The sequence below is a fragment of the Pseudorca crassidens genome, chromosome 8, assembly GCF_039906515.1.
Source record: "Pseudorca crassidens isolate mPseCra1 chromosome 8, mPseCra1.hap1, whole genome shotgun sequence".
Lineage (NCBI taxonomy): Eukaryota > Metazoa > Chordata > Mammalia > Artiodactyla > Delphinidae > Pseudorca > Pseudorca crassidens.
Window position 1 is genome coordinate 62,584,381 of NC_090303.1, and position 23,036 is coordinate 62,607,416.

A 23,036-nucleotide genomic window follows, 5' to 3' on the forward strand; every position below is an offset into this window, starting at 1 on the left:
TTATTTAGTGTATGTAAAATCCCACATACGGTGTCCAGCACATATTAAACATTCCATAACTGTTACTGACATAATAATGGCTGTTTTTATTAAGAGAAAGACATTTTAAACCCACTTCCCTAACAGAAAAAAAAGTAGGGAAGAAACACATCTTGCCTTTCTCACCAGTCCTTACATATTCCCCCTCTGGGAAGGAGAGACTCGTCTAGAAGGAAGAGTTGAGTATGCACAGCTCAGCTCAGCCACCCGTTTCTCCAGCCCCCAGCCCCCTCTGAGATGCGTTTTCCATGAGACACACACCTTTTCTGTTACTGCAGAAGCAGCCTGCTTAGATGCAGAGTGGAGGGTGAGGGACGAGGTCTGATCCCACCTGCTCTGCCAGTGTCCCGTGGGCCATGCCCAGTTCAGGGCAGATGTGTGTGGAAGCCCATGTGCTCAGCAGATCAAGTCTGTGTTTTCCAGTTCAGCTCCAGCTGCAGTGGAGCTAACACTGTGATCACTTTCTGATTCTGGTATCTCCCTCTCAGTTGGTTCCACCCTCAGTAGGGGAAAACAGGGGTGTTTTGCATTGCTCTCTAAAACTCCAACAGTTGTATTAGAAATTCTTATTGAATTGAACATATTTTCTGACCTATGATGCGCTTGAATACAAAGCAGACTAGTTACGAGCTGTCTCCAGAACCTGGCTGCTGAGAGGCTGGGCAAGTCGGATGATGGCCTTCCCTGCCTCCTGGGGTGTTCGTGGGGCTCACCTGAAGGAATTTAGGCAAAGCTCTTGGAACACGACGTGAGCTTTTTTTTTTTTTTAAACACCTTTTCATTTTATTTATTTATTTATTTAATTTATTTATTTGGCTACGTCGGGTCTTCGTTGCTGTGCGCGGGCTTTCTCTAGTTGCAGCTAGTGGGGGCTACTCTTCGTTGCGGTGCGCGGGCTTCTCACTGCGGTGGCTTCTCTTGTTGCGGAGCACGAGCTCTAGGTGCGAGGACTTCAGGATTTGTGGCACGTGGGCTCAGTAATTGTGCTTCACGGGCTCTAGAGTGTAGGCTCAGTAGTTGCGGCACACAGGACTAGTTGCTCCGCGGCATGTGGGATCTTCCGGGAGCACGGATCGAACTCGTGTCCCCTGCATTGGCAGGCAGATTCTTAACCAGTGCGCCACCAGGGAAGTCCTAACATGAGCTCTTATCATTATTACATGTATTAAAACATTGTTTTCTGTTCTACATGTTATATATGTCAATTGCAAAAATAATTGGAGAGTGTCGTGCTAAGCACTTTCTACGTATTTCTCATTTACTTGGGCTGTGTAGCATAATAGCTAGACCATGGTTCAGAGGAGATCACCTGGACCTACCAGGCAGGTGAGAGAGTGAATATGTAAAGAGAGAATTTATTTATTTATTTTTCTATTTATTTATTTATTTTTATTCTTTTTAAAGGATGGTCTTTTATTTTTTATTTATTTTTTGGCTACACCACGTGGCTTGCCGGATCTTAGTTCCCCAACCAGGGATCGAACCCGGGCCCTCTGCAGTGGAAGCGCCAAGTCCTAAACACTGAACCACCAGGAAATTCCCAAGAGAGAATTTTAAACAGCATCTGGTGTATAATCAATAAATGCTAGTTGTTTTATTGTCATTGTTGCTTTTGCTACCATTATTATTATTGGAAGCTCACAAGTGGCCCAAGCTGTGAGCAGTTATTATTATGCACATTTTACAGAGACAATGGAAGGTTAAGTAACCTGGCCAAGGCCAGCAAGACGTGAGAGGCACAGTTGTGACTTGAATCCAGGTCTGTCTGACTGCCAGATGACCATGCCACAACCTGGCACTTGAAAGCTCCAGTGACTCTGAACTTCCTGCTCTTCCCTAAACAAGGTAAGCAATTCCATGCCCCTATGCATTAGCTCATCGTATTCTCTCTGGCTGAGAAGTCCCTGTGTCCCCCCAAATTTCAGCATTTGAAACGCAGCTTAGACATCACCTCTTCTTGAAGCTTTCTTTGACATTTACTACATCTTGCAATCCCCAGACCCAACAAAGCTACTCTTTTCTGCACATGGCCCTTGGGTATTTTATCTGCCATACCACTACTGTTACTGGCTCAGAATTAATTCTGAGGGTGTCCATATCCCCTAGGAGATTGTGGACTTCTTGCGGCCTTTTCATTTCTAAATTCTCAGTGCCAAGAGCAGTGCTTGGCACGGAGTTGTTAACCAATAAATATTTGCTGCATTAAATATAAGAAATCATCAACTGTATGCACACGACAGTGACCAGCTCATCCTGGCTTGTCTGGAACTTTTCTGGTTTTACTACTGAAAACCCTGAATCCCAGGAAACCGCTCATTCCCAGGCTAATGTACGTACTCGTTCACCTACAGATATATAGACAATACTATGGAAATAGACCTTAGGCAGACATGAGTGCCGGCCCTGCCAGGGGGATGGTACCTACAGAAGACTGCCTTTCTATTCATTCATTCCTGCGTTAAGCACTCAGGAATGTGCTGGGATTGCTAATAGGAATTTCCCCTGCTGGTAGGCAGGTGCTGGCCAGAGTCTCCAAAACGACCCAGCTGGAAAGGGCCCAAAAGATATAAATCTCCCCAGAGAGCATGGCCTAAGCAAGCTCCTGGCTGCTTTTGATGGGATCCTAATAGAATCCACAACCTAGGGAGGTATGATCAGCAGCTGCTGGATGGCCAGGGCAGCCCTGCTCTGTGACCTGTCCTCACAGGGGCAGTTCTTTGCCAGCGTCCATTCATCCCATCATTAGCACCCTGAAAAGAGCCTTTCACCGGCGTAATCCTACTCACCATTCTGTTGCTTTTCTCCTGATGACTTCTCAGCTTTGGAATTTTTCCCACGAGGGCTGTCACTTTGGTTTGTTCCTGTTCCGTTGACTTGATTCTTAGCTTCCCCAGATGCCTTTTTCTCGGCTTTACCAGATGCACCTTCTTCAGCCTGGCTTTTGGCTTCCATTTCCTTTTGCTTCTCCTCTGCGGCCAGGCGAGCCTTTTCTTCTGCTTCCTTCTTGGCCTTCTCCTCTGCATCCAGAACAAACCAGGAAAGGTGGAGAAAATATAAAAAGAGGTCATGCCATTAGGAGAATTGCCTCTTTGAACAAAAGCAAGAGTTTGCATTGGGAATTAATGCACTAAAATGACCTAAGGTGTTTACTGTGTGTTTGGGGTATAGTTTTGGTTAACTCAAGTCAGATTGGTATGTATATTCAGGAAACCAATAAAATCTGTTCATGGTGATGTCATTTCTGAAAACAGTGGGTTAGAAGAAGGGGATGGGGAGAAAGTAATAATAAGGATAATAATAATTAATAAACCGATACTGTAATTGGCATTATTAATATTAATATTACCATCAATAAGTTCTCTTGAGTGTGTCCTCTATGCCAGGTATTATACTAAGTGTTTTCCAAGGATTACCTCCTCTCATTCTCAACCTCGTACGGCAGCTACTAATATTGTAACCCTATTTTACAAACGTGGAATTGAGGCTCGAAGACATTACAAAGCTCTCCCACAGCCCAGTAAAAACTGAAGTTTCATGTAGATTTGCTTAGGAACTGGAGTTTAAACATAAAAACACTGATTACAAAACCAAAATACAGGGAAAATAACCACCACTAGAATAATACTGTTGCAGGCCACTGTCTGTGAATTTAAAAGTAGGAGGAGTGTAATTGGGCCTCACAAAAAACATGGTCTTCAAACTGTCCACAGGGTGAGAGGTGGTCTTTAGTTTGGCCAGGGATGCTGGTCTGTGTCTTCCTCTTTAATGAGAGGATGTCAGCCTTATTTCCAATTTGGTTGACTGTGAAAGGGTCTGGCTCTGTGTTTAATCAAAAACATAGTGTAATTGCCTATGGTCAAGGATTCATGAAAAAATGGATACATTCATTCAACTAATATTTATTGAGCAGCTACAGTGTCAAGTACTGTTTTAGGCACTGGGAATACAGCAGCAAGCAAGAAGACTTATAGAGTAGAAAATACCATAATTAAGCAAACAAATCACTAGGATAATTTCAGATGGTGAAAAGAGTTTTACAGAAAAGTAATATGATGGAATGCGATGGGCATAAGGGAAGGAGGTGGCATTAGGTAAGGAGGTGAAGTAGGTGACATTTGACCAAATCTTGAATGATGAATTGCTGACCATGCAATAATCAAGAAAAAAGAGCATTCCAGGCAGAGGAAATAAAAAGTGTAAGGCCGTAAGACGGGAATGAGCTTGGTACGTTCCAGGGACAATGAGTTAGCCAGTATGGCTAAAGCAAATTTAGTAAGGGGTTAGTGACAGATGATGTGGTCAAGTGACCAAGGACATGCAAGGTTGAGATCATGCAGAGGCTTGGAGGCAATGAAGTGGAGCTGGATTGTAGGAAGTAACCTACAGAGACCAACAGAAGGCACCTAACAGAAACCAATCCTCCCTTAAGGTCTACAGACTCACTGTCTAGCATTCAATTCACTCAAAAGGGCTTCCAACCTCCACTATGAAAAGCATTATTGCATTTTTTTCTCTAGATGTGTTACAAATGCCCCACACCTCATTACCAGGGGTCTTCTTTACTTCCCTTGGTTAGCCCTGGTCCTGAAAACAGATGGCTTTCCTAGATGACAGGTGAAATTTTAATCTAATGGGCACCAGAGTGGTTATGCATGTGATCACGTTTCCCTTTGTTTCGGCTGCTAAAGAGCACAAAGCCCAGATTTGGTTCCAGGTTCACACGTTCGCCGGGCTTTATGGCGTTGTATTTTGTGCATGTCTATGACCTCTGGCTTCATTTTACTCTTCCTGCCCTTACATTTGCCTGGCTCAGATGTCCTCCTTAATATTTTATGAAGTTTTCATTCATCCTTTCATCGATTCATCCAACCACCTATCCAAACCAATACCCTGGCCTCACTCCTGACAAATTAAATCAGACTCTGGAGGGAGAGAGGCAAAAATAGGATATTTTTAATGCTCTCCAGATGAGTCTAACATGCAATAAGGATTGATAAGCACTGATTTAAATTTCAAATGTTTGCCATTCAATATTTCATGATATTCTACTTCCCAACAGGATGTATTTATAATTTACAGTGAAGAGGTAAGGAAAAATTTCTTAACAAAACTGCATAATTATGTGCATATATAGTATAATATGTCTTCTGACTCCTACAGAAAGGTACAACTAAAGAGTAAAAGAATGCCCTTGCAGAAGATAGGGAGATGGCATTCTCAAGTAGGCTGCAGGCCCACAGAAGGCTCCCTAGAATGTTTGTCCAGACTTCCTCTTATCCTTCTGTAATGCCCCGAGGACAAAGGTCAAATGTCATCTCCATCACTGAATTCCCAGTGCTTGGTATAATGCCTGGCACCTAGCAGGTGCTCACGGAGTATTTGTTGACTAAATGAAATGTACACAGAGGGTGTGATTCACCCTATCTGCCAATGAACCTGACTCATATTCCATCATCAGCAATCCAGACCAGTATAAAATACAGGAACTATACACACCCTAAAGTCCTATCCTGAAAAAAATCAGCCATTTGACTGTATTTGACTATAGGTAAGTAAAAAGATGACTGTACTTACTACACAGAGAGGGGAAGAGGGCCAAGGGGGAAGAGAATTCATTTATACTCAGATATCAGGTAAAATAATGTATAATCCTCTCACAGAATCCCCACTGAATCTACTGCAAACTTTCAACATTCAAAATATCCCCGTTAAAAGTAATTTTGATGAAAGCTGAAGGTATTAAATTCTGCTTTGCTACAAGAGTGCAACATATTATCTAAGCAAGAAAAATTCATTTGACAACTGAGTCAGACCAATTTTCTATGGAAAATCTAGCAACCCCCCCCCAAAAAACCGGGGGGTACATTTCAGAAACAAGTATGTTTGGGCTCAACTACAGTTGACAGTAGGCAATTAGTGTTTAAATTAGTGAATGGTAGCTCTTATGACATCATAATCAGATCCGACATGATTCCTTTCTCTGCAGCAGTCATGTTCCAATGGATGGCTCTGAAATGTTCTACAACTTCTCTACTCTACTCCTATCTCTTCTTTGTATCTCTGAAATACCTGATATTAGTGTGATCAGCCATCAGCATGCAGTGCTACTACTCAAAATAAGTAGACAAAAACAAGCAAACACATAAATAAGAAAAGAGAAAATAAATTGACGGAAGGAACATCTGTTCCACTGTAATCCAATCCTCTTACATTTTCAAGGTGAAATATTAATATACATAAAATCTTTCCTACTATGAGACACAGTAGGTGATAGAACAATTAATTTGTATATGGTAACAGTTCCATATATACAAAGAATGAACTTTTCAGGTTTTAGATTTAACATCCATGGAACTCCTAGGCTCCTAGACTAGTAGAAAGCAAACACTGTAGTTCCATCTCATTTCCTTCTGCTTTCCATTTCACACCATCTGTAGTGATGTGATCATTATGAAGATGGCCAAAAGCAAGGAGCTAAAGACTTAAGGTAGAGCACAGCCCTCATGATCTATAAATTACATTCCTCCTGAGAGCTGGTTCTATCCCACACTGAATGTCTGTGCAGTCTTGGAGAAATACATTGATTTCTTCATTTCATTTGCCTTTCTGAATAACGATACTATAGGCTCTTGGTTAAAAATGATATTGGGCTAAGTATTCCTTAATATAATTCTCTGAAATGCCTACCTAAACCACCTACAAACAGAGAGAGAAAGAAAGAAAAGGAGAGAAACTAACTTAATAAAGACAACCAAGCACTATGTGAATTCTGAGTAGTCAAGTTTTGATTATATACAAGAACAACAGAAAGGTACTCCTAGCTAATTCAGGACTCAGAAGATGTTCCCATTGGACCTTTCTAAAAACTTTAGCAAAAGTGCTTCAGCTGACAGAAAAATTCAATCAACATTAAAAACTCAGAATGAGGGAATTCCCTGGCAGTCCAGTGGTTAGGACTCTGCACTTTCACTGCCGAGGGAGCAGGCAGGTTCAATCGCTGGTTGGGGAACTAAGACTCTGCAAGCCACGCAGCGTGGCCAAAAAAAAAAAAGAAAAAAAACCTCAGAATGAGGAAAATATGTTATTGATGCACAGTAAAACCAGTACATCATAGTGTTAAATAAAAATAATTGTTAAGCTAGATATAAAACTTGATGCAAATATTTAAAATAATATTAAAGAATAAGTTAATTGTAAAATAGCAATTTACTTACAATCACCTAGGTTGAAAATCTTTTATTGTTTCAATAAAAACTGAGTGACAATGGAGGAAATTTTTAAAAACTCAATAAACTTCTCAGCACTTGCAAAGGAGTATCATTATATACTATTTCATATTTACCTTGATAGAGACATAATTCAATAAAAAATATGAAGATAATCTGTAGTAAAATAAAAATAGGATATATTTTAAAAAAACAAACAAAGTTAAAAGGTATAATATATGACAAACTAACTGGACAGAGGCAGGGCAGAAACTGCAAGACAGTTTGTCAACTGAAGAGTTACTATTCTTAATATATAAAAAGTTATTATTAATCAGCAATAAAAATATAAACATCCCAATGAGAAAAATAAAGGGGGAAAATATAGGGAAATGGCACTCTCACTACACTTCCACTGAAAGAGAACACGGTTTAAAAAAAAAACTTTCCTGAAAGAAATTTGATGATATACATCAAGAGCTTTAGAATTTTTCATCTACTTTGACAGAGGAATTCCATATCTAGAAATTTACCCTAAATAATCAGATGTAGGCTCAAAGACTGCTGAACTTGTATGTTCATAACCATGTTATATACAATAATGAAGAACTAGAAACCAAAATGCTCAGTAACAGAGAAATGGTTCAACTATGGTATTCCAAACAATGTAGCCATTTACATCATATTTTCTAAGAATATTCAGTATCAGAATAAAATCTTCAAAATAGAAACAGAGAAGGAAAATACTATATTACATACACTATAATCTCAACTCAAGGGGAAATTTTTACTTATAAATATGCATTGAAAATCGAATTAAAAAGAATTACATCAGAATTTCAACAGTAGTTATATTTGGCTGGAGAGGTTATGAGTGATTTTTATTTTCTTCTTTATATATTTTGTTTATATTTCAGCATGGTAACCTAAACACCTACTATTCTTACACCAGAAAAAAATGTTTAAAAAGTATTAAATCCTGAATGGAAACTGATCAATATTTATCAGACTTGCAAACTGTTATACCTACACATCTTTGTTTGGGAATAATGATTTTCAGCCCTAAGAGCTGTAAAAAAAAATACTGATTCAATTTTTCCTAACAACTATGCGTTCTGGCCTAGCTAGCTTTGTAAATCAGTTTGATTAATAAAACTAAAACTTTAGATCCAATTCCATTTCTGATCAATTTAATAACAACATATATTTAAGTGCCCCACGCAGGGCAGCCTTTGCTGAAATCAGGGTTTTCTGGTAAAAAAGAATCATGAGCAAAACAGCCTGGAATAGTATAGCATAAACCAACCACCAATGGAAAAACAGATGCAAACTGAATTTCTTAATACCAGCCAACCAGCCAACGGCATTATTGGGAAGCTGAAAATGTTATAAAATATTCATTATAGGTGGGCATTTTGACCACCACCTTCTTAACTTTGCATTCAAACTTCTAACTTTCTTTTCCAGTTTTTCAAAATAACAGCTACTACTTATCAGGCACTAACCGTGTGCAGGCTCTGTTCTCAGTGCTTTACATATGTAATTTCTGTTCTTTTCATCAACTCTGCGATGTCTATTATCATCCCCCAAAGGGAATTTTTCTCAAAGACTCTGTCTGAATTGCCAAAGAGCACAGGGCAAGTAGGGATTCAACTCTCTCTTTTCCCAACTTTTGCTTTGATACCCAAACTATCCTCCCACGAAATATATGTGTGCCTTTGTCTACCCCTTTTTCCTTGTTCTCCCTTTCCAAATTCATGGCTCAACCCCAGGCATCCTTCAAATCCTAGCTACAAGATGCCTTCTCAAGCACCCCAACCAAGGTTAGGGACAAGTTAGATTAAGACTATCTCTATCAGCACACCTCACATATTTAAAAACTATTAGTGCTTATTTATCTGTTCTTTTTAAAGGGCCAATTTTCTCCTAGAAAAGAAACTGTCTAATGCTCCCCCAGGTGGTTAGTTTCAGAAGGTAATTTTAGTAAGCCACACAATTGCAGACAAATTATTTTGAAGTACCACTTTCAATTGCGTGCTGTCAGGAACTGAATTTTCAAGTGTAACGAGTGTAATTGATTATAAGAGAGTGCTTCTTTGGGGGGCTTCCCAGGTGGCGCAGCGGTTGGGAGTCCGCCTGCCGATGCAGGGGACACGGGTTCATGCCCCCGTCCGGGAAGATCCCACGTGCCACGGAGCGGCTGGGCCCGTGAGCCATGGCCGCTGAGCCCGTGCGTCCAGAGCCTGTGCTCCGCAACGGGAGAGGCCACAGCAGTGAGAGGCCAGCGTACCGCAAAAAACACAAAACAAAACAAAAAAGACGAGTGCTTCTTTGAAATGATGCAGTAGCTACCATTGCTGCTTGCAGTGCCTGCCAACAGGGAGGATTTCAATGTTTAAAGCATCTGAATAGACTGTGAGAGGCCACACCTAAAATATGGAAGAGGCGTTGGCTCCCTCCAGAGCTCAGGATGCAACCTCTGTCCCCACATGATAAGGGCCCAATTATGCCTTAAAAGAGTCGTAAAGATAAACCCTTTGCCCCACCTGAACTGAACAGCCACTTGGACAGGACACAGTGCTGGCCTTTGAATAATTCCAGCAGTGAGGTCTTATCTCTTCCACACTAGAAGCAGCCCCCTGCCCCCAGTGTTTGAGGACCAAGACTGCCAGAACGTGCTGTGCCTGTCTACTCCTACTCTTCTTCTCACTTGTCCAGACACTGGGTGGATACAAGTGTGGGATGCTGTGACCGGAGATAAAACTTTCCTTGCCTATAATGAGTGTCTGGGGCTCGGGGCCTGTAGGTGCTGGCGATGAGTGCAAAGCTTCAACTGAACTCCCATTCTTACTTTGAAAGAAACTCTGTACAGATGCCTCCCCACCCCACCCAGGAGACCGTGAGCTTTGAGGACAAGGATGTCTGTTATTCACCTCTGTGAATAACACAGAGTACAGAGCCTGGCATACGGTAGGCATTCAATAGATGTTGGCGAAAACTGACTGTTATTGAAGGCTCACTTCCACAAACCCCATTGAGATCAGTCTCCTTGCTGGGCTCTAGAGCCATCCACGTCTGTGCCCTCTCTGGAATCAGGCATCACAGCTTCCTAAGACTTACCTCAGGGATGTGTTCCTACCTAGACTATAGCATGAGCATGCAGTATGTACGAATCATGTAGCACATGCTCAATAAACACAAACATGCATATGAGCAAATGAATTTCAGAAAAACAGATTTCAGGGTTTTTTTGTTTGTTTGTTTCTAGTATCAAGAGTGATGACTTTTCTGTCTTCAAATTTCTGTTAACCTGCACATTACCTTCATCTTAGAAGGTTAGCCTGAGTAATGGCTGAAGGGAAATTGAGAACATGAAAGATAAAAATGCATGTAAGGAGATTACAGCCCCTTCTATCCCAACATAATGGCCGAAGTGGCTACTGGCTAGGCTTCATTTAGATAAAAGAAGGAATAAAGGCCTCATAAATGTGCCGCATGACATGAAATAAGAATGACAAAATGGCCTAGCAGAAACCAAGAAATAGCAACACCCATTCTCTGTAGAATCTTCTGGTCATATAGCACAAAGGTCACGCTGTCGGGAAGCTTGGTGGTCAGCCTCATTCTCTCGTGCACTGAGTGTTCGATATAATGAAGATCAAAAGATGGTCGATCCTAACATTCAGCAATTTGAATTTATATCCTGAGTTTGTGCTTCATTTGCAACACCTATAAATCAGGGGCGGCAGTGCCTTGCTTTGTAAGCGGGTCTGAGTGGTCTGGATAATATTCCCCAGCAGCACGTTACCTTTGGGCACCTTGGCCCTCCATCTCTCCCGATTGACGTGCACCACCTCAGTCCAAGTGGCTTTAAAACTCTTACAGTCAACAGGGATGACCGAATTGTTGATTAGGGCACTTCCTTCTGAGCCAGAGCTCTTGACACCTGATCGCTTTGCATCTGTCGAACTGATGTTGTTCAAACTGGAGGACAAAAAAAAAACCATACGGAAGAACTGGGAGATTGGGATTGACACACATACACTAGTACGTATAAAATAGATAACTAATAAGAACCTGCTGTATAAAAATAAATAAAATAAAAAATTCAAAAAAACCCCACAACATACGGAAGAGGAGGGTTAGTATTTGGAAAATGTGTGCCGATAAACAAGCCTGAGAGAAGAGTGGTTAATACTCAGTTAACACTCAATTTCACTGTGTGAAATTCCTGGGGCCTGAGCTTTGTAATTCCTATTTTCCATATTCAACAGCTGGGAAAGTCTCCATATTCAGCAGGAAAACAAAACCCCAAGATTTCAGCCTCATGACTATTGATCGTCCCCACAGTCCCTATAGTTCAGATGTTCTTTTTCCATATGACTAGGTTCCCCCACACAAGAATTCTCTGCCTTTGACTTTCGGAAATCAATGCATTTAAACTTGACTTCTACTTGGTTCCACAGTTCACCCACCTGCCTCCACACTGACCACTTTTCCAAGTTACCCAGTCACTTGGTCCTCTTTCTTTCCAGCTCTCCCTCCCCCTGAAGTCAAGATCCTCTGATCTCAGGATCCCCAAGGCCCGAGTAAGGTGATTTCCTTATGTTCCTGGGGAAGGTGGAGAGGCACAGACAGCATGGAGATTGTGGGAGATCGGTCATGCAGGAGACCTTTTTAAAGATGGTATCATTTTAAGATTTGAACATAGGGAATACAGTAATATATATAACATTATAATATAGGAAGTACCATCCTTCTGGGAAACTTTAAAGTATCACACACTCCCAAGGAGCTACAGTAGTGACTGACGCAAATGCAAATCCACTGAATGACAACCAAGACTGACTAGATAAGTAGGGCAGGTCTCAGCCCAGCGCCGGCAGAGCTGTGGAGCTGTGGGACTCTGGCAGGGGGCTTCTGTCCTCCTTGTTAGCAGCCTTGACTGGGTCCCTCCATCTTAAGCATCCCTGGGGTCCCACTGTCCTAATATTCTTCTTGCCTTTCTTCCTCTTATTTACTCCTTCTCTTGCTCTTTTCTTCTTTTTCTTCATTACATTTCTCTCCTTTATGACAAAGCCCAAGGTTTTGCATGGACGAGGAGGAGGGGAGAGTTGTACTACTGGTAATACGACTAGTAAAGACCGAGCGTTAGCTTTATTGTAGCTGACACCTCCCCTGTGCTGGACCCTGTTATAAGGGCTTTACGGAGATTAAATAATTCATTTAATCCTCCCAGTAACCTATGAGTAGAATCCATGCTTTCTCAGATGGGGAAACTGAGGCAACTTGCCTGAGATGTGGCACAGCTAATAAGTAATGGAATCAGGATGTTTAAGCCAGGATTGTGACTCCAGAGGCTGTGCTCTTTGACTACTAAACTACCCTCAATATAGTGAAGTTGTGGCAGAAGGTGATTTAAAATTTCAGTTTTTTTCTATTTTCTTCCTGAACCTAGAAATGAAAGTCAGTTTCATTTCTTGTGATAACTCTGATCAGTGGTACTTTCCTTTTGGAGTATGGGGAGCAAGGACCCTCTGGGCACAGCAGGTAAAGTGCAGGGACTGATGCTGTTGAGAGCAAAGCCGCCAAAAGAGAGAATGCGGGGTGGGGAGTTGGTACTGGTAACCTGCTGGTCATCACCTAGACCCAGGTCATCCCCTTACAGGCCAGCCTGGAGAGTACAGAGAGTACAACTTTGAGTCCTCCTTTTATCTTTTTTTTTTTTTTGTGGTACGCGGGCCTCTCACTGTTGTGGCTTCTCCCGCCGCGGAGCACAGGCTCCAGACGCGCAGGCCCAGCGGCCATGGCTCACGGGCCGAGCCGCTCCGCGGTATGTGGGATCTTCCCGGACCGGGGCACGAACCCGCGTCCCCTGCATCGGCAGGCAGACTCTCAACCACTGCGCCACCAGGGAAGCCCCTCCTTTTATCTTTTATAAGGAGGAGGTAGGATGAACATAATTATGAAGTACCACCCCCATCCCTTCCAGAAGAAGTCTATCCCCATGGACAGGCCACCCTGACTCCCAGCTTTCAAGATTCAGCACTGACCTTGAACGCCTCTGTCCTGTCCCACCAGTTTGAGAGGTTTCATCAATTAGTGGACTCAAGATCTTTTCTGTCATGTCCGTGAGCACAGTGAAGGTGGGTTCCACAATGAAATCAATGAAGCCTGAAGAGAAACAGCAAAACTTCAGAGGAACTGCATATTAACTTGGGCCTTTCCATATGTTCCCATGCCAACTGATGGGTTGTATCTTTCTTTTAAAATTCATCTTCATAGGAGCGCCAGATCAGATTAGGAGAGACTAGGTTGGTCTTAATCATTTAATATATTCCTTGCTTTGCATATCAGGAGTCAGTTCCATTTCTCCTACATAACCTTCCTATAACTTTTTAGGAGATAGTTCAATAAAGTGCTTAAAAATGCAAGTTCAACATCTACTATGTAAAAAAACGATGTAATAGGTGCTGCATAAAAGACTAAGATGTGTAACACAACCTGCCTGCCCTAGGAAGGTTATAGGAGGAATTAAATGAGCACAAAAATGGAAAGGGCTAAAGGAGAAGCCCAAATAAAGGCTCCTGAGAAGGTAAGGGAGGGAGGATATTTTCCCTTGCACCGAGAAGGCTGCAAACAGCATCATGGAGGTTGTGATGTTTGAGCTGAGCCCTTAAGGGTATTCATTCTAGATGCAGGGGGTGAAATAAGCAAAGTGACAAGGATAGGGAAAAGTGCAGGATGTGTCTGGAGAATGACTGGGGCTTAGGGATTCTTTTGAAGTCAGAAAGGGAAAGCCTGGGGAGGCAGGTCATTATCAGCTCAGGAGGGAGGTTCTTACGTATCAGGCTAAAGGTTAGGATTTAGATAGGCACTAGGAGCCCCTTGAGATGTCTGGGCAGCATTGTAATAAGATTTTTTTCTGATGTTATTTGGGAGAGTTAATCTGGCAAGATGGATGGGAAGGGAGAGAGCCATAGGGGCTGAGGCTGGGAAACTCATTTTAGAAGCTGTTGCAATAGCTCAAAGGCAAGGTAAGGAAGGCAGGATCCAGTGCCATTTTAAGGTGAGAGTGTGGTGGAGGCACAGATACATGCACAGTGGGAGGAGGTCCTGCCTCTAGGTGGGATCTGTCAGAGACTTCCAACAGGAAGGCAGAGAGAACAGGGACAACGGGGGAGAATGTGACTGGGGAGGAAGACGGTGGGCTTGGTCTTAGATTTGCTGACTTGAGGTACCAGGGACCTATCCAGATGGAAGAGGGTCAAAAGAATTGGAAGAAACAGGGTTGGAAACTAGGAGAAGGGTCAGATCTGGAACTATACCTTTGAGAGATCACCATGCTGGGGAGATAATTGATGCTGGGCTAGACTGACTGTCTCAACAGTTCAAAAATACCCCAGTGTTCTGTGACACATCAGGAGAAAATACAGAATCTGGAACTAAGGGTGATAACTCATTACACAGCCACATGAAACTAGATACCAGTCAAAGGAAATACAGTGTTTGGAAACATACAAATGCTTATTTGGTTTTTACAGTGACCAAGGTGGAAGTGATACTGGCATTCAATGCCCAGCAGTGAAGGATGCTAAAAATCCTGTAACGTAATTGGCAAGACAAGAATTGTCCCAAGCAAATACCAATAGTGTCCTGATAAAGAAACACTGATAGCCAAATTTGAATTGTAGTTAATTGCAGTATAATTTTAAGCAGAAATTGAAGTGTTTGATGACAGTATTTTCACCTTTTTTTTTTCTCACAAGTTAAATTCATTCAACATGTCCAAACCCAAACAAACTCATCAGCTTTCCCTCCAGTCCTTGTAAATAGGACATGGCTCAACCACTCAACCTAGATTGCTGCCTTTATCTTAGCCTTGCATCCAGCTGAATCCTTAATGTTTTATATGCTACCTCTCTCCTGTATTGCCTTAGTTCTGATACTCAACATCTCCTCCCTGTAACATTGCAGAAAGCACCAGCTGGAGCCCTTGCCTCTAGTCTTACTCAAAACCCTCCAATTAATCCTCCATACTACTGAGAGAGAAATCTTTCTAAAGCAGGGATTGGCAAACCTTTTCTGTAAAGGGCCAGATAGTAATATTTTAGGTTTTGTGGGCCACATACAAAACCTAAACAAAGGAGTTTGTCATACAACTGCTTAACTCTGCCACTGTAGTGCAAAAGCAGCCATAGACAATATGCAAATGAATGAGCTTAACTGTGTTGTAATAAATCTTTATTCACAAGACCAAGCAGTTGGACAGATTTGGCCCACAGGCTATAGTTTGCTGATTCTTACTCTAAAACATCAATTTATATATAGTTTTAACCTTACTTAAAATTCTTTAGCTGTGCCCTCATTTCCTACAGGAAAGTATAAGCACATGCTATTCCTAACCTGGACCTGATTTTCTCTCCAAACATGTCCCTCACCACATCCTACTCCCTACCTACTGCTCCAGCCAAATGGAACTATTTGTAATTAATTCCCTGACAATACTATACTGTTTTAAATTTCCTTGTTTAGTATTTGCTGATCCTTGTCTGCAATTTCCTTCCACCCACCACTATCCACCTCTAACACATATCACCATTTGCCTAGACACTGCCTACTTATCTCCTAGGACTCAACTCAAACATTACCTTTAAACAAGTCTTTCTGGGTCTAATGTTCACACACTCTGTTCTGTATCTCATTGTACCATGCACAATCTCTACCTTAGCATTGTAACAATCTAATAGATTTTGTTTTCTCAATCTCTTGCCTACCACCCAATACTGGTTCAATGTCTTTGGGAGCAGACACCATGTATAATTTGTCTTTGTTTTTTTTATAACATCTGTTACAGTGCCTAGCAGTGCCCTACACCTAACAGGAACTCAATATATTAATATGAAAAAAATTAATAAGTCCCCAAAACACAAGTAGAAAACAATCAATAAATCTTTGTTGAATTTATTTTTTGAATGATTTCAGACTCTTCCAAGGTGGAGATCACTGATGACATTTAATTTATGTTTGGCACTGGTACCCTCCCTCACACCTGAAGAATTCTGTAATGCCCATATATTATGGTTATTAGCAGTGTAAAAGTTATCTTTACCAAAAAAAAAGTGCTAAATTTTATTTTTAAGGAAGGAAGGAAGGGAGGGAGGAGGGAGGGAGGGAGGGAGGAGGAAGGAAGGGAGGAAAGAGGAAGGGGAAGGAAACATTTTAAAAGAGCCATTCCTGGAAGTAGGGTCATCCAGGAAATGGTGCTGTCCTGGAAACAGGGCTAGAGGAAGCATCACTGAGGAAACTTCTGGTATTGCATGCAGAATGGAGAGACTGAAATAGCATGGCTTCCCACCACTAGTTCTTGTCATTGCCTTAGTGTTAAGGTCCCTTTTTCTCTTGGCAGGGAATGATGGAGACAGCAGAGTGTCACTGTCTAATCTTCCTGGGAACCAGCTACACTCCAGGGAGAAGGATGGGGAGAGCTGCTCCATCAGCTCAACCAGCCAAAGCCATGAGCACAGCAAGCAGAATGGAGCCAGGTTCCCAGCTGAAGAATCACTGGGAGCATCTGTGCTTACTTCCAGACACTCCTTTCTGGTTTCTCGTTCCATCCAATGGATTGGCAAACACGTACCTACTTGTGACTGGGCAACCATGGTGGACTTTCGGTCACACAGAGGAGAAAAAGGTAGCCCCAGCTCGGCTTCTCTATCACCCTAGAAAAACAGGAAGTCAAAGTAAATTAACAACAACAGGCTGAGCTGCCCAGATTTTATTTCACAATTCCAGCTGCCACAAAGGCCACTGGTCTTTATTTTAATTATTCCCGTTACATTATGTAATATGTCCTTTTGGGACCTGCTCCTCTGCATAAAAGACACCCAGAGGCTGAAGCCCTCCGGGATCCAATCATTCCATCCAACTGCAAAGGTGCATGCTGTCGTATAGAAAGCCTCACCAGACAGCAACAGGTCCCCCAAGGAAAATAAGAACAGCAACGTGTCCTGTGGCCTAGAGCCAGCACAGCAGTCAGAATTCTTGTGTGCTCTCCAGTTGCCCTGTGCTGACCTGCCCTGTGCTGGCCTTTCTTGAGCCAGCAAGCCCCTCCCAGTTGTGGGGAGTGTCTAAGACACCAATTCTAATTGGACTGATTTGGACTCATTCTCCAAGTGCTACCTAAAGCCATAAACAGCTGGAGTAAGTGCTTCTGGGGTCTTCACTGCAGGGCTCAGTGATGATGAAAAGTAGAATGAAAAATAAGCAAAGTAAGTAATTGTTTGTGTTTATCAAGTTAGACAATAATAAAACATGATTCTCCGGCCAATATGTTCTCAATCTCACCAAAAAACAAGACTATAATAAGCAAGTGCTATGGAAAGTCTAAATAGTGATGGAGATGATTTTTAAAAACCATTCTGAACCAGAGCGCAATACTTCAGTCACACGCCCAGAGGAAAGGGAAAATGTGTCACCCTTCTGAGAGCCGCAAAGTTGTGCTGATTCAATTTAACAGAAAAGAATCTGCCCAGGTTAATGGCTACTGACTTGGGCTTGAATCTGGCCTTGCTCTCGTCACCTGTGTGATCACAGGAAATTTATATTCCCTCTCCACATTTCAATTTTTTTAAAAATAAATTTATTTATTTATTTATTTGGCTGTGTTGGGTCTTCGTTGCTGCACGCAGGCTTTCTCTAGTTGTGGCGAGCGGGGCTACTTCGATGCGGTGCGGTGAAGTGCGCGGGGTTCTCATTGCGGTGGCTTCTTTTGTTGTGGAGTACGGGCTCTAGGTGCACGGGCTCAGCAGTTATGGCTCGCGGGCTCTGGAGTTCAGGCTCAGTAGTTGTGGTGCACGGGCTTTGCTGCTCCGCGGTATGTGGGACCTTCCTGGACCAGGGCTCGAACCCGTGTCCCCTGCATTGGCAGGCAGATTCTTAACCACTGCACCACCAGGGAAGCCCCACACATTCAATTCAAATGTGGGATAATAATCCCTATGTCATCAAGTAACGATGAAGATTAAGTGACAAAATGTATATAAATAAATTAAAAGAACAATTATTGTTTCCCAGTAGATATTTCTACCATCTAAGTGAAGATCTGAGAAACTTTTAGTGAACTTGTTACATCTAATTGTTACACTCTGATTATAATAAATATCGCCAATGAACCTATAGTAAATAAAGAGTAATAACCTAATTCGACAATCAAAGTTCAAAAACTGAATGCTTTTTCTTTCTAAGGCATGTTACCAAAGAGAAAGGATGCTAGTTCACATGCACATTTAAGATCTATTGAAAAGAAGTAAAAGGAATGGGCGTCTGAGGAAGTTGAATAGTGGGGGTCACAATGGGCGCTGGGGACATCCAAGGGTCTCAGGAACAGTCCTGAAGTGGCTTAGTTCCTTCTGTACTCTTTTCTGTATGAACAGCCCATGGGACACAATCGTCCCTCTGTTTCTGAGTATGCCTTGCTGAGGGCTGCTCTATCTCTCAAGTGGCATGATGAAAATAACTTACTCCAAAGCTATTTCTACTTGGGCAGTATGATGAGAAGGAAGAGTATTTATAACATAAATTGTTGTTGTGTAGCTGGCTTAGTGGGCTAGCTCAGCTAACACAAATAAAACCCCCTCTTATTCCTTATGAAGCAGGGATATAAGTTGTTTTGTTGGTGCATTTTAATGGGTGTGGCTTAGAAGAACACTAACCACTTGACTATTAAGATGTATGCATTAATTTGGATTTTATTACTGAAAAAGTACATGATATTAAGCAACTTCTTATCCCATGGACTTGTCCATACCCACATTCACACATCACTTACATCTTTTGGATTTAATTAACTATTACTACCAACTACTAAAAACCTATTTTAAGATAGTGGTCCCTGAATTCCCTCTGGAGGACAGATACATTTATAAATTGGAAAAAGTATGCGGAAAGTAATACAGAAGAATGTACTTCTACAGGCGAATCCAGCTTGACTGATAAAATACTGTACAACTCTTTAACTACTGGCCCTTGTGGAATTATTCATACACCTTCCTCTTTGTCAAAGAGGTCAATATTTTCAAAAAAGGGGGAAAGTCTCAGTCAGCACAAAGGATTTTTTTTAAAGGAACTCATTTTTTTTTCTTCCAGGACAGTGCCAGAAAATAAATAACTATCATTCTTGTGGTAGGGGTTAAGATAACTGACTGATAAGGTCACAGAATCAATCTACAAAAGGAACACAAGGAATGTTAGTTGAACGAATGAAAAGATGAATTTGGTTAGAAACACTCAAGTTCCTTTGGTCACTTGGACATTTATCACAAGCAAGCTGGGAGAGCAATTAGGTAGTTAGTTGTTCACAAACCACCCCCCCCCCCCCGCCTCCATTTCCGGTCCACATGTGGCTAGACTACGATTCCCAGAATCTGTGCCAGTTCGTGCTAGATAATAAAACAGGAGGAGAGGGGATGTATTTCCACCACAGTTCTGGCCTATAAAATCACCTATGCCTCTGTTTTTATGTCCTCCCTTCTTCTGCTTGCTTGATGTAGATAAGCACCAATGGAAGCCATGTAGATGGTAGAGTCTGGATCTAAAATCACTGTTTATTGTAAACCACCTGCCAATCAAGAAACACTTGTGGGTACTTCACATGAGTGGGTGATAAAATTCCATTTTATGTGTACTGTTATACATGTGGGTGGGTGTTTGTTTGTTACAGCAGCTATCTGTAAGCAGCAAGCCAATTAAGAGAAACAAAGGTTCTTTCTGTATTGGAAGTTCACAGGGCAGACGGCATCTCTCAATGCAAGAGCTTCAAAAGACTGTTAGGTGATATCTCAAGCGAGTGTTTCCAGGTAGACTGAAGAAAAGGTATTTGATTGGGGAGGCAACAAAAGCATCAAGTTGAACAAAATGCAGCAATGTACATTCTTCTTTCCCAGAGGAAGAAGTTACAAATATGAGGTATGAGAAAATTATTATGATTTTGGATTTAAGATAAGTATAGTAAAGACATCTTTGCCCTTCCCTCTCAGAAATTATCTTCTCAAAACAGGAGAATGACAAACAACAGAAACACAAATGAATATTAGGAGAAATCTGTAATCTCAAATCAAAACTACGTGAGGAACGGCTGCAAAATGCTGTGAATATCCGGGAGGGGTGAGGTAAGATGCCCAGATAAGAGGCCTATGGCTGCAGATCTCAGATAAAGCTTGAAGAATAGAGGTTTCCAAAGTTCACTCAGACAGGAAAAGTACCCCACATCCATTACATGGGAAAACCAGAGAGACAGTAAGCACTGGTGTGAGGAGCTACTCTGCACCCTATTTAGCTCCAAGGAATAGTAGAGAAGAAAATGTTGAATGAGAAAACACACAAGCATGGCAAGAAAGTGGGTGGATGACAGAGACTGAACTGTGAGCCGTCCTACAACTGTTGCCTACTGTTTGACCAGGAAGAAGTAAAGGCTAACACACACACACACACACACCCCATGTCATAGAAGCCTTATAATAAACCATGGAACTTAGAATATTGCTGTTCCAGTTTCTCCCTGGCACATATCTCCTGCAAATAGTTGGTCAAAAAATAATGCATTTCACTCAAAGATGGTAAATAATAATAAAATGAAGAAGAAGAAGAAGAAGGAAGAAGGGAGGAGAATGAGAAGAGGGGGAGGAGAAAGAGGGGGGTAGAAAGAGCAGGGGGAGAAAAAGGGGTAGGAGAAAGAGGGGGGATAGAAAGTGGGGAGAGAAAGAGAGGGGAGAGAAAGAGGAGGCAGCACTATCACCACTACCAGGAAAAAAAACTTATGAAAAGTTACTTCACATGAAAAGAAAAAAAATAAATAAAGGAACAGAAAAATAAAAATAACAGATAGGGAACATTCACCAGAAAAAACAGTGCCACCAAGTGATGACCAAACATACTGCCATGATCCGAAAGAAACTCCTGAAATTATCAAGAACCAGGGCTTAGGGAACCAGGAGCTAGCAGAGCTCAGGGAAGCTATGGAAAAGAAAAACAGAACCATCATATAAATGAAGATTGTGTTGGAAGCCAAACAAAGGAGAGTTATTCTGGATAAAAACACAGTAAGGGACATGGAGTTCAGGACTGAACAAAATACCACTGATCAGAGAGTTAAAGAAGATTTAAAGGAAAATAACAGACATGGAAGAAAAACAAGAGAGGCCACATATGAATAACTGTTCTTCCTAAAGAAGGAAACAAAAACAAATGGAAAAGGAAATCATTAAAAATTTAATGAATGTAACTTGAATCTATACAGAAAAAGAGCACGCCAGGTCCCAAGAAAAGCTATTATAGAACACTCGTTATTGAAATATATCCTAGTAATGTCACCGGGCTTCACAGGTAAAGAAATTATCCTTAGGGCACATAAGCAAAAAGACATATCACCTAGACGTGGAAATAATTCTAGCATGGCCTCCAACCTCCCCATAACAACATTCATAGGTGGAAGACATTTGAACAAAATCTAAAAAAGACCTCAGGGAAAGAAGGTTTGATTCAAAAAAATGTCTTACCCGGACAAACTGTGACCCAACTATAACAGCAGTAGAAAAAATTGCAAACACACAAAAATGTGGTTTTTAGCACTTCTAGAAGAAACCACTCAAGGAACAACTTTGACCAACCAATAGATGAATGGATCAACCATGGCCGAAGTGGCAGCACTGAGTAGAGCCAGGACAAGAACAACTGGAGAATTATGCCTTTGCCAAATTTGTTTATTTTCCACTTTTCTGGGTCACATTGTTTTGGGTGTGTTTTTTGTAAACAGCATATAGTACATGAGACAGAATGCTCACTTAGAAAATATTAAGAATTTAGAAATAATATAGCCAACAAACAGTAGCAAGGAGTTAGTTATATTACGAAAGGAAAACGGGAAAGGTGTTGGGAGTTATGAATAAGTGCTGTCCTTCTTACGCGTTAAAAATGGGGGTGCAAATATACCATTTAAACCTGATATATAAAGGAATAGAGCTCTATTTAAATAACAAAGGAACAGACTACAAGAATTAAGCAAGTTACAATGATGTGTTGGGGAAGCAGCAAGAGGACGTAGAAGTTTACTATTGCAGGGAGGCAATAGATACTATCTAAATAAATAGAGGATGTAAAGTTTTCATTATCACGTTAGCCACTAGAACATAATATAAAACTTTCAAGTCATCAGAAGAAATAAAAACATAACAAAGCAGAAGGTACCACCAATATAGTGAAAGATTTAAAAAGAAGCCACAAAAACAGAAATCATAATATAAAATATGACAGCACCTAAGAGCAAAGATGCCTGTCATTTCAATAGATGTTAATATGGCTGGTTTCAAATAATAAAAGAATCTTAGATTGACTCATAGAAAAACCTCAATTATATACAGTGTTTAAGACACACCCAAATCAAAGCGTCTCTGAAAAGTTTAGTGTAGAAAGTTGTGCAAAGACAAGAGTCTCTTCTTAAAATGAGCCGAATTTGAATTCTAGGTAAAAGCATTAGATAAGACAAAGAAGCGGGCTTTATGATAAAGGTACAGTAAATTATGAAAATCTAACAGTTATGAATATCCAAGAACACAAATAACACAGAATCAACATGCATGAAGCAAAAACTATACCACATAGAAAATGAAAATAATAGAAACACCTGTCAGCCCATGATAGATCAAAATTTTTAAAATAATATATAAAATACCTAAATGACATAATTAATAAGGTGGATGTGCTTGGTGTTCTTTGCATTTTATACCCTGTAAGTAG

The 23,036-nt window shown here is 41.2% G+C and overlaps 1 protein-coding gene across 10 annotated transcripts in view; it reads right to left on the reverse strand.

The window, feature by feature from the left end:
• PDE1C (phosphodiesterase 1C) overlaps nucleotides 1–23,036 on the reverse strand; it is a 547,523-nt gene that overhangs the window by 54,049 nt on the left and 470,438 nt on the right. For all 10 annotated transcript variants that reach the window (XM_067746678.1, XM_067746679.1, XM_067746672.1 and 7 more), the window contains 4 exons: nucleotides 16,885–16,966; nucleotides 13,298–13,418; nucleotides 11,053–11,228; nucleotides 2,826–3,056 (listed from right to left, as the gene is read on the reverse strand). In XM_067746678.1, the coding sequence (XP_067602779.1) occupies nucleotides 2,826–3,056; nucleotides 11,053–11,228; nucleotides 13,298–13,418; nucleotides 16,885–16,966 (610 nt within the window). The remainder of the gene's footprint in view (nucleotides 1–2,825; nucleotides 3,057–11,052; nucleotides 11,229–13,297; nucleotides 13,419–16,884; nucleotides 16,967–23,036) is intronic.